Genomic DNA, 12,319 nt, shown 5'->3' with positions numbered 1-12,319 from the left:
TTCACTCCTGTGTTCTTCTATTTCATTAATACTGAGTGGTATCTTATGGCATTCAAAAGCATGGAGTTATTCAGGGATGTAACATGACTGTTCTCTAGGCCCCAGGCTCCTCGACCACTGCTCTTCTGCTGCAAGGAGGGTTGTACAGTGCTTTAGCAGTTCTTTCATTTTGAAAGTTTGTAGTGGTTTAAAAAATATTGTGTATGCTTAAGATAGCATAGATTGTTCAGTGTGGTAGTTTCTTGGACTAGCAGAATATTTTTAATGGATACTTGCCAGAAGGAAGGTGAGGATGCAGTCTCACCCCTCTGCACAGTGCAGTCCAAAGAAGCTCGCTTGCTCACAAGCCTATGCATCAAACCCATAGCTACTATTTGTGCGTTAGCATTGCTTATCAGATGTTATCCTGCCTTACTGAAAAGGCTTTAAAGACTACTGTGCACGCAAGGTAGTTGCTGCAAAGATTATGTGCTTTTATAGTCTGCATTCACTTATAAATCTGCATTTGACTAGTTTCAGCTTCTAGCAAATCCTTGGATTTTCTGATAACTTTTCAGATCAAAGACTCACCATCAGATACTTCTTCATGTAGGTGCTCACAGGTTGGGGCAAATAATTTCTTTGCTGCTTCTTGATTAAACCAAATAAACTGAGCTTCTTAAGCCTCTGATGAAATATGTTTTTCTAGCCCTCAGATCACTTGCATAACCTTTTTCTGAACCTCATCCCATTTTTAGTCTTCTTTTCGAGTTAGAGCAAGAACTAGAAACAGGATTGTAGTAAGTGTCTTGCTGATGCTGTGAACAGGACTAACCACATCTTCCAGCTCCTGCTTGATTGTGCCTCTGTGTATGGATGCTAAGGATTGCTTGACCTCTTGACTGCACTGTTGTTCAGGAACTTCAGGTTCATGAAGCTATCTTTTGTAATACCATTACACTCCAGGGTATAACCTCCCGTCTTTCTAATGCGATATATATTCTCTGGTCTTAAGTGATTGATTCTATATTCTGTTGTGTTAAAACAAACTTTGTTCTTATGGGTCCAGTTAACTCAGGGAAACAGAGCAGGATTTTTCCATTGTTAACCACTCCTTCAAATTGTCTCATTTTTATTTTCGTAAAAGTGCATCCACTGTCATATTCTTTGTCCCAGCAAAATTTTTGGTCAGTCCATGGATCTATCCCAAAAATAACTACCTCAATCATGAGGGCGCTTCTTTCCAGTTAGGGGGTCAGCATCTCCAAGAGCAGGGGATGTGTTGATTAGCATTTGTTTTGCTCAGATCAGTAACAAGAAAATCAAAGGTAAACGTAGAGTGAATTTATAAAATAGTAAAGGACAAAGACAAATTCCCTCAATTATCAATCTTCATCTTCCTTTCCTAGCCTAAGTTTGTACCTGGGGAATTTAGCTGAATGCTTGTCCTGTGAGGTCAAACTGTAGTAGTGACCATGAGCCAACTTCCCTATAGCAGTCACTACAGCTGGGCTACATTTGGGTGACACCACACCCCCACCCCCCCAAATAAACCCCGAATGTTTGTTAGTGCAGAATGGGACTGCCATTTTAGCACATTACTGTAGATATGCACCACAGAGTCTTGGCTGCGGATTTCTAATTGTTGCAATTGAAGGATTGCTTACTCAGATGCAAAGTCTTCTCTGACATCATCTGTGCAGTTGTTGTTGTCTCTTTCTGAAGTTGCTTGGATTCCCCAGGAGCCTGCAGGTCACATTCACAAAACTGGTTTTAGGTTTTTTAACATTCAGCTGTTAATGTTGTATGCATGTATGTACATATATTGTGCATCCAGTGGATTAGCTGCTAGTCATATTGAGCTAATTCAGAATGTGTAGGTTGTGGACTTTATAAGAACATTTAAAGCAGAGAAGTAAATTTACACTAGTAAATAAGAAATAAATTCAATCATCTTGGCAATTAAAAAAAAATAAAATGGATGTTGTGAAGGATGGTGTTAAAAGCCATGCTAGCAGCAAGTGGTAGGGTCTGTCATTGCCGAATTTGTCTTCTAACCTCTGCTTGACCTAATTCTACTGAATTCCAGTGGTCTGTGCAAGTACGTATTCTCTAGGTACAAGAATAGTAGCAGCAGTTACAGTACCTGGAACAAGAATGTACAAGGACTATCAGCTGTCTTGCCTAGGGGCATGAGATGATCGCCAGCTGGGGTTAAGAAAAAGCGTTTCCTTCATGTGAGGCATTACATAATTGTCTATATCTGTTAAGTGTGTTGGGTTTTTTGTCTGAGATTTATTATATAAGCCAGTGCTATAGGAAGATGCCAGACTAAGAAAACAGCCTGGCATATGTATTGTGGCAATTCCTTTTTATTCTGTTTTTAACGCTGTCCAAAATAAAATGAGATTCACTGTATGTTTCACCTTGTTAGCTTTGCAATGTGTTACGTTTAACACTGTCCTGCCAGCTTTGTGACGCACATTTGACTGCGGCTGAGGAATATTGTTAATCCTCTCATCTCCTTATGGGGAATCAAAGTTGAGCCAAATGAAATGTTTTGTGCTATGGTGTTTTCTTTTATTGCTGCACGTACAAAGCAAGTAAAAATGCTGGCTGCCAAGATCTCGCTAGAGTGATACTGATTATCCATGTTTACAATGTGCCAATAAAACAGAAGTTATTCTTTTTCATCTTGCAGCTTACTCTTCAGCAAAGTAAAACTGGAATGGATACATAAAGGACCTGAAGAGGCTCTGGTGACATGCAGACATATGTTGCAGATGTGGCAGATGGTATATAATGTTTTACAGCACAGGTAGGCTTTCTCCACTGTCTAACTGCAGTTATCTTCTTTAATTATCTAGTCACTTCAGTTATTTTGCCAGGAGGGTAGTAAACAGTACTGTTTAAAAGAAGCATAAGTAATACTTCTAGCTGTGATTAAAAGAAAAGCAAGATGTTAATAGCCATGATTTAAAAAAAAAACAAAACAAAAACAAACCTCGACAAAACAGTACCTCATGATTTTAAGATCGAAGGAGCAGTTTGAACCAAGAGTTCCTGATCTGAATGCCTAAATATCTCTGTCCATATTCAGGTGTACAGAATGGCGGGCAGACTTACTTTATTTTCCCCAATAGTCTGAGCATCCATCAGCTATTGTTCACAGTCTGCAGTAGTTGGTACCACCCAGGAATGTGGGGGGGTGACACAGTCCTGAACTGAGTCAGCCAAGGAAAGGCACATGGCCAAGACTGTCTTATGCTTGGTTGCATGCTGGTTTCATAGCCTGGTGCTAACTGGGCAAGGAAAGGAGCGAAGGATGTAGCATCTTCCTCCCTTCCCTTGTCCTAGTAAATCTGCATTTGAACAGGGCTGTATTTCCTGTTTGTTCCCTCCCTCTCATCTGCTTCCCTTCCAAAAGGAGAAGTTTAGAAAAGTGTGAAAGTTACCAGGTGGAGAAGACTGGGCTTGTCTATTCACCTGTAATGTCCATAGAGGTTGTATAAGCACTAGAAGTATATGTACAGAATGATGCATGTCTATATACAAGTTGTCCTTGAGGGATTATTAGTAATTCCTTGTTGGTTTAGCTAATGAGCAGCAGACCAAACACAAAAATCCAGATATTTACATAGCAGCAGAGAAATGGTCTCTTACAGGCTGGAATTATTGATTTCTTTAGGCCTTAGTCTCTTAGCTAAGAATTCAATCATGTACCTCTCACTTGAATAATCTTTATGCCCATGAGTAGTCCTCATGAAGCTGATCAAATCCACGCTGAACAATTAGGACTGAGTGAGATTTACTCTTGCAAGGAGGATCTGCAAGCCTCAGAGTGAAGAGAGTACATTGGAAAACAAGTAAATCTGGACTGCTTTCGAATCCCAAGCTGTGCTTTGGCTGTTATACTTAAAAAACGAAAGATGCGATAGCTTTAGAGGCTTTTGATAAGCTTGAGCCGTAGAAGCCTGAACAAAACAAATTGCTTTGCTTTTGCTCTTAGGAACTCTAATGTGTATTTCACTGCTATTCCCAGTGGGACTTTTTGGTTTTCTCAAATAATTCTTCATAAAGCATTTTGTATTGGGAAGTACTGCTTGAAAGGTACCAAGAATGAACTTGGCACCTGCAGTTTTAGACTGGATTCAGTGACCCAGGAAGCCCCTTGTATTAAGCAAATTGCAGCAGTATCAGCTAACAAATATGTAAAATATTCCGGGTTGGGCTCAGAAAGGAACTTAAGGGGAATTCTTATCAGTGAGACTTGGACACAGACATTTTTTAGGACCTCTTGGAAAAGAGAAGCCTGTATTTACATACATTTAAGTTGAGAGCTGTTGCACCCAATACTCTTTACTAGTTCAATCAGCAGCTAATCACTAACACAATTAAATTGCACTTTAGTTACATTTGGTTGCATTTATCTGGCCTGAGTTACTTGGCTTTGCAAGCTTAGTATGATTCTGCTAGACTGGAGAGTCTTTCAGGGCCTAGTATTTTCTCCCCAGGCAGCTATTCGTATGCCACGCTCAAGCCCTCTCTTGTCTTCTCTCTGATAAACTGGTGACTCTGCAGTCTCTCACAATCGAGTACTTCCTTCATCGATTTTTGTGACCATTTTATGCACTGACTCAACTATCTTTTAAAAACATGGGCAGCGGAGCGGCAGCGTATGCCACTGTCAGCCTGTCATATGCAGAAGGCAAATCATCTGGCTACGGTCACTGCCGTGGTGCATGGAAAGGCTTTCTTGGCTGAAGACCTTGTGCTGCAGCTTTGAAGGAGTGGTTCATGTTCAGCTCTTCTCCAGCATAACAAATAAAGCCTTTGGGAGTGGCTGTTTTGCACAATACAGTCCACTTGGTTTTCAGGTTGGGATTTCAGTCTGTTTTCCCAGTTAAAAGGCTATGCTGTTGATTGTATTGAGATGCATTTTTGTTAACTGAGGCCACTCGTCAATCCTTCTCTGAACGCTGCTCTCCTGCGGTCATTTTTTACTGTGGCCAAACTTATGCTGCCCACCAACCTCCTCGCCTCTCCTCTGAGTAGCAGTATAGCGTATAAACCAGTGTTCGGCTGTGTGCTTGAGCAGTGACTTTGTGGTGACGGCTGCTGCATCAAAGCAGCGCTCGCCTCATGGGAGTAATATTTTGAAGTGCAGCAGCCATGCTTCTGCATACACAACATACCAGGAAGACAGAAATACCCCTACAGTTCCACCAGCAGCCCCCAGTCAGAGTAATGACACTTGGGCTAATCCTAGCTAGGCAAGGCAGAGGTGCAGGACAGAGAATTTAATTTTCCCTTGTTTCTGTCACCACGTGATAGTGTTAAATGAGATATCAGTGTGGAGACCAATACGGATGACAGGGAAACCCAGTCAAGGCCAGAGATTTTTGCGAACAGCTGAATAGCCAAGAATTCAGGGTCCATTAACAGAAAATGTAATGTTTGATCTCAAAGCCCAAGTAAAAGGTTAATTAACTATTGTAAATATGTTTACTACTATGATGAACAACAATAAGTAGCTTTCAGTCCTAGATTGTTAGTGGGGAAGGACAAGACTTGGTTTATCTTTTTCTGTTGTTTTCTGTGATAACAGGATAATCATATTTAAAACCAAATAGCAGTCTCGAGCTAATTCTTCCACTAGATTAATGCAAACTTAAGGGAATCCTGTGCAATCTCTACCAAAGGACTGATCAGACTGGAAGACAGGGCATCCACAGCAATCATGACTCTGTGACAGCTTGTTTCCTGGGAGGAATATTGTCCAAAGGCTGAGCTGCAGGCTTGGAAGTGTGCCAGAAAAAGTAGCCAGGGCAGTCACTTTTCCTTTTGATATTTTGTCCCTTAATGGATGATGAGAGGAGATATCGTCACCATCTGATCCTGGGGGGATGGCAGACTATGTGGTGACAGGAAGGCTCAGGAGATCTGTGTTAAGTGATTTTCATTAGGCACATGATTTTTTTTTTTTTTTTTTTTTGGAGTTCCACTTTGGAAAATCTCTGCTGTGAGGACAAAAGTCCGGTAGAAGAGCAGATCAGATAGTCTTCCTTTCATAAAGTGGTGCTTTGTGGTAGCTTTTACCTTCCTCCTGTGTTTGAACATAACAAAGGTGGAATAAGAGAAAACAGTCCCTTTGAAATGAAGAAATTAGCGTTTGGGTTGGAAGGTGGTAATTGGTCTGTTTCATAGCAGATCTGTGAACAAATCCTTCTGCAGATAAGCCCAAGGGATGGTGGTTGTTCCTGAGCATGGGGTTGCTGGGTGGCCTCCTCTGGTCTGGCTGCTAGCTGCCAACATGTTACTCGTCCAGTGGTTTGTGCAAAACCCCAACACCAAATGGATTAACAGCGGCATGCGCCCTGGAGCCCTTGCTGGGCACTGTCTCTGAACTCCTGTCCCTTGGCAGGGTGAGGGCGTTAAAACAACGCATTCGAGAAGCTGAGTGCCTGCAACGGTAAAGCTGGAGTTTTCAGTTCCAGTGGCACCTGGATGAGACTGTTGCCTGCTTCGAGGGCAACCTTGTCTCTCAGCTGAAAGGTGCCCAGGTAACATGGTTTTGTTTCTTTACAGTGGCTCTGAGAAAGGAAGTAGTGTCACCGAAACACCAGTGATCAAAAAGCATAATGGACTGCATCTCATGCTCCCAGATGCTCATGATACCGATTCTGGTGAGGAAACAAGATTCTGTGCTTTCCTGTCCTAAATGCATGCTTTTGTGAGAGAGGAATGTTTTCTTTTCTTCAGCGAGGTGGGGGGGCTGCGCACTCACATGTTGCTGGGCTGGTGGGTCAGGAGGTCCAGATCTGTCTCCAGGACCATCTCTGCTGCAGAATGAGTTGCTGTGGTTTGTCTGTGCCTTGGCTTCCCATGCATAAAACCAAGATATGTGTTCCACCTTTCTTTTATAAACCTCTCTGAGATGAGCATGGAAGATATAAGAGTTCACTACACTTCTGCAAGAACTGTATGATTCAGTCTTTTTTTTTTAAACCGTTCTCTTCCCCCCCCCCAGTTTAATCCTTTTTAGATGTCCTGATCAAGCCAGCTATTACTGTGGTTTTGGAAGGCCGAGTAAGTGTGTCAGTTCCTATTAGACAATGATCTGGTTGGGATTTGTACATAAACGTTGTGATGCTTTATTATATGGTAAATACACATTCACAGATGTAGTCAGATGGAAATAACTGAGACATCAAAGCTAATCTTGGCAGGAAGGGGAAAGGAGGCTTTCAGAGAGTGTTGCTGACTTGATTTTATCATAAGTCTCATGATAGTTGGTGCTTCCTTTAAAACCCTAACTCTCAGAATCAGATGATTATGTGAGAAACTTGCCGTTTAATTTGGGGTGGTTTTTTTTAGGGAAGCAACTTTCTACCCTTGTGGATGTATTGCAAAACAAACTCAGAGACTGGACAAGAAGAATATAAAAGCTTATTTAAAAAAAACCAAGCAAACTAGCACTTAAATAAGTCTAATGCTTTGGGGCTAGGGAGTTAGGGTTTGTCTGAGTCTTAATCCTGAACATTTGGAATTGGTTAAAACTGATGTCACATGCTCAGCACATGCGGCTGAGGTAGAGGATAAGTTCTTATGTGTTAAGTACATGATTTGTTTTTAATTATGTGTGTTTAACCCGCACTTTCACCCACCAATGGTTAAAAAGCATTGCAAGGTTAGATTTCGAGCATATAAACATTCAGACATCAAAAGATTATTCCGTGTGTCTGCTCTTTTGTTTGTAGTTTTAAAGCCCTAGGGTCAGTATTTATTGCATTGTAATCGTACTGGTTCTATACACACATATTTGTAATTTTTAATCTGTTTATTCCATGTCCCTTTTATTACCCTTTGCTGAAATGAGTCTCTGTATTTTGTATAGGTCCCTTTTCTCATTGTTTATATCACAATGTTCCATTGTCTTTAGATTAAATAGAACAAGCCAAATTCAGCACAGATAGCTGAAGAGGATATACTAAATGAGTATGTGCTGTTTGGCATATTAAAAATTATCTAGAAGGGGGAGTGGATAGGACATGACAGTTTCCTGGTGATACAAAAATCAGTTAGGGTACTCATCACTTCGATAATTGTGAAGATTTGTGAAATATCGTCTATCGTCCCTGATGCTGGGCAGTAAAATGGACTTTTCTGTTTCGGTGAATATATGAAAATGGCTTGGAAAACACTGTAGGCAATTTGCAGAATCCCTCAGCCAGTAGGCATTACTAAGAAAGCAGTAAAACCCAAAAAATATTATTTGCCACAGTGCTGCTGTTATCCATCCAATTCCCATTCTGCTGCTGAAACAGTGAGTGGCTTATGGTGCCTAGACTGTGGGGCTGGGCCTGGACTGATCCCTGCCCCTTCAGCTCTAGCTGGTGCTTAACGGTGTGTAAAAGGTATTCTGGCTGTGGATCCCATGCTCTTCTGGAGATCCCTTGCCTTGCCTTGTGATTGTTTGGAGAAAGGAGTGTGGCCAGGTTTGGGCTACACCCACTTCACAGCATGGTTCGAGATTTTGAGACCAAACTGTGACCAGCAGAGCCTGTGAAATTTTGATGTGCAGGGCTGCCTCCCTTCTAAGACCTCACTCCTGCCTCTTACTCACTCCTCTGCTGCAGGCCTGCAGCACCTCCTCCACAGCCCTGTTAAAGCTCAGGCGTGTTTGGCATCTGTGTAGTGCCCTCCTCAGAAGGCACCTGGGTCGGGTGCCTGTCCCAGCCCGCTCTTAGCCCAGCTCTAGCAGCCAACGGGCAGCGGAGCAGCTGTAGTTCAGCAGAAGGTGCTGTGTGCTGTGGTACCGCCTGCCAGAAAAAGCAAATTACTGTAAAGTACAAGCTTTAAACCAGCTTTTCGCACACATGAAGTGATTTGCACTGAACGCAGTTTCGTTTTAGCCAAGAAATGTATTCCTCCTCCACTTTGAGAATGTAGGTTTCCATGCTAACATGGCTGCACCCATGATGGACGTAAGGATAGGGCTCGTACTGAAATTACGCCATCCGCCTTCGCGCTGGACCGGCGCTGGCTGTTTTCAGCAAGGATCTGTGGCTCGCTGCTCTGCAGGCGCGAGGTGCTGCTCTTCTCCATCTGCAGAAAGGAGGCCGCTGGGTCTGTTGTCCCGTTTGGGACCCTCTTTGAAAACAGTAGGAGGTGAGATTGGAGATTGGAGAGTATAGCTCGAGCCCCTCTGGCCCTTGTGCCTCCCCAGAGCTGCGGCTGTGCCTGGCTGCTTTGAAGGAGGGAGGAGGTCTGATTTTTTTTTTTTTTTTTTTTGCGTCATTCTGGAACAGGCTCTGGTTTCCATCGTGAAATCCCCTGGGAGCGTGCGGCAGTATCGCTGTAATGCACAGGCGCTCTGTGATCTCTGGGCTCGTCACTGAAGGGGGGATTACTGCGACCGGGTTTGACACTAGCCTCTCCCTCAGACCACAATGAGATTATTTGCTGTGCCAGAATTTTAGGTTTGCTTCCAGAAAGATTAATTCCTCTTTATTTTCTTCATCTTCTCCTAACTGAGGCAGTGTTCCTAACTAAATTCACCAAAATCAGTCAGCTGCCTTGCTGGTTCATTCTTTTTCTGATTTAGTCTTTTCTTATAATGCTCTTGCCTGAAGTGATTTAGGCTAGGGAATTCTGTGTTTCTTATAAGTGTAGTAAATCTACTGAGGTACATTTCTGTTTTGATAGCAGTTTTTTCATAGATGCAAAATATTAAACTTGGTCCTTCTTGGTCTTATAACAACCCTAGAACAGTGCTTTAAAATTATTTAGATATATTTTGTATTGCATATGCGCAGAGCTCATCATGACAAAATCAATTTTTTTATTTTTATGATTTTTTCCCAAAACATGTTGAGGGCTTTATTGGAAAAAGTGAAGTTTATATTCTGTCTAGTGGAGCTGTTAAAAAGAGAAAGAGACTGCACTAAAATAACAAATTGATGTGATATCTTCTTATGCCAACATTTGGATGTATTTTGAGGCATGACATTAAAGTTCTGTGAGACAGGTTTTGTGGGGTTTTTTTAGCATATAAAGATCTACATTTCTTTGGGAAGAGATATTTTATAATGAGACATTCAGAGACTTTTTTTTTAATGTTGCCTACCTCCTCTCTCGGAAGACAGCGTGTGTTAGAGGTGTGTACTCTTTCCTGGCTTCAGTAGCCTTCAGCCCACCCCCAGGGTCCCCATATTGCTTTCCTGAGGTTCAGAGCTGTGGCTGAGCCCCTCTCAGTCCAGAAGGGCCAGGCTGACAAAGACCTCTTACAGAGTTTATTTGGGCAGACAAGCTTTAAGGAGCGTTTGTGTGAGCAGTTCAGCCGAGATGCGTAAGAACAGCAGTAGCAAATGTGCGGGTATGGTCTGGGATGGAGAGAGCCATTTCATGGAGTGTGTGTGTCTAGAACAAGGAGTGTACCTGTGTCTGAGGCCAGGCAGAGATGGGAAGGGATCAGATGATCTCTGCCTAGTGTGGTTTGCTTCCATTTGTGGGCTGAAATGGAAAAGAAAATAAACATCAAGGACTAGAATGCCAGAGGCTGTTAAATGCAAAGAGCCTCCGCTGTGAATTGCCAGGTAGCTTTGGTTCCCTGTTTATGGCTGCGCAGATTGAAGCCCACAGCACTGGGCAAGATCAGTCTCAAATCGCAGGCTTTCCCCTCTTGGCTGCTACCCGGCTAATGAAGAGGGGAGGGGGAGCAGCTAACTCCTGCTCCTCCAAGTGCAGCAGCCTGTCGTGATTCTCCTGTAAAGCCTGCTTTGTGAGGGAAGGATGCTTTAGTAGACCCTAAGCCGCTGTTCAACCTCACAGCAGCGTGTGTACCTCTCCAAAATGTACAAAAGTGCCTTACAGTGACATAGTCTCTTTGGATTGACTTGCAAGGAGAAGAGGATTTCGCTGAGCTCTGTGAGGATGTGAATAAAACACCAGCCCATCTGCCCACCTAATGCAATCAGACCAGCATTACATATGGGTGCTTGCAAGAAACACAGCTCCAGAAAGCCTCTCTGAAAGAGGGCAGTCTTGGCAGAGAAATAATAATAATGTAATACTGAAAGGTGCTTTCAAAGTGTACTAACATGATCAGGAGTGCTAACATAAGAATCTGGTTAGGCTGACTGCAAAATCCCCAAAGCCCGTGTAATTTTTTCCAAGTTTGCCAAGCTGGAAGGCAAGAGGTCTGTCTTGACCTCAGGGTGCTCCTGCTCACATCGCTAGCTGTTCACGTGGCCGTTTTCTTGTTGCCTCTGCACTGCAAAGAAGCTGCCAGTGCAGGGGATGGCTGGCGGTGAGTGCCTGGTAGTTTTCCCTGTGTTAAACAACCCTTGTCCGACTTGAATTCCTGGGAGTTTGGGTGAAAATCCTCCCAGGTGGAGGGAGGGATAGGGGGAGGGGAGCGTGAGTGGGCAGGGCAGGAGGACAAATCCTGTGCAGTGAAACAGGCTGAAGATGAATCTGTTAAATAAACTGTTAAATATAATAAATTCTTAGTGCAAACCAGAATGGCTTTTACCATACTATTAAAGCTGTAATTGCTACATTACTGCACTGTCATCTCTTGGAACATTAGATCAGGAATGGCTTTGCAAGTATGTAGGAATTTAAGAAATGCATCTAGGAAGAGCACATTTGCATTTTCCAAGGGAGCCGTGGGAGGCGCCTGGGCTGCAGGGCTGTTTGAAGTTCTCCTGCTTAAAATGAATGACATTAGCTAGCGGTGAGATCATGGGACAGATATTTCACATAGCAGTTCTAGGCTTTGAGTTGCACTTGCGGCTTCTACCTAGCCATGATGCTCTCTGCTCAGGTTGGGTAAAAGCTGAGGGCCGTGTCTCTGCAAAGGAGCATGAGGTGGGAGCAAGCCCAGGGTCCCAGCTCAGTGGCCAGGGAACCATGGCCAGGGGACCACAGCCATGGGACCACACTGCTCTACCTATTGGACCATGGCCAGGGGACCACACTGCTTTGCCTGCCTGGACCGTGGCCCCAGGGCCACACTGCTTTGCCTGCTGGACCATGGCCATGGGCGATAGTCTGCTGGCGAGGAGGCGTGGTGTGGCAACCCTCTCTTCAGCTGTGCTCCAGCTGGAAAAGCGTGCAGCCTCTCTCAGAGAGACTGCTTAATGCATATGCCCCGTGACAGGATTTTTGCCCTGCTGTACCTTCCCTTGCCCAGAGCCATACCAGCTTCCCTGAGTACTTGTTGTTCCTAGGCTCTGCTGCTCCCTCAGGGTGGCTGCAGTGAGAGGAAGGGGGATTTTAACTCCCCCACCTTGTGATCTACAAAGTCAGCCTGTAAGGATAAATTGACGAGTAA

At 43.6% G+C, this 12,319-nt stretch overlaps 1 protein-coding gene across 10 annotated transcripts in view; it reads left to right on the top strand.

Moving 5' to 3' along the window:
- The window catches only part of TTC7A (tetratricopeptide repeat domain 7A), a 181,905-nt gene that overhangs the window by 115,715 nt on the left and 53,871 nt on the right, over nucleotides 1–12,319 (top strand). For all 10 annotated transcript variants that reach the window (XR_012763068.1, XR_012763070.1, XR_012763069.1 and 7 more), the window contains 2 exons: nucleotides 2,681–2,797; nucleotides 6,568–6,665. Coding sequence is in view for 7 of the 10 variants with exons in the window: in XM_075412838.1 (XP_075268953.1) it covers nucleotides 2,681–2,797; nucleotides 6,568–6,665 (215 nt within the window). In the remaining 3 variants the exon portion in view is untranslated. The remainder of the gene's footprint in view (nucleotides 1–2,680; nucleotides 2,798–6,567; nucleotides 6,666–12,319) is intronic.

The sequence above is a fragment of the Opisthocomus hoazin genome, chromosome 2 (genome assembly GCF_030867145.1).
Source record: "Opisthocomus hoazin isolate bOpiHoa1 chromosome 2, bOpiHoa1.hap1, whole genome shotgun sequence".
Classification (NCBI taxonomy): domain Eukaryota; kingdom Metazoa; phylum Chordata; class Aves; order Opisthocomiformes; family Opisthocomidae; genus Opisthocomus; species Opisthocomus hoazin.
Note: the sequence above shows the minus strand (reverse complement) of the source record. Positions and strands in the feature narration are given on the sequence as shown.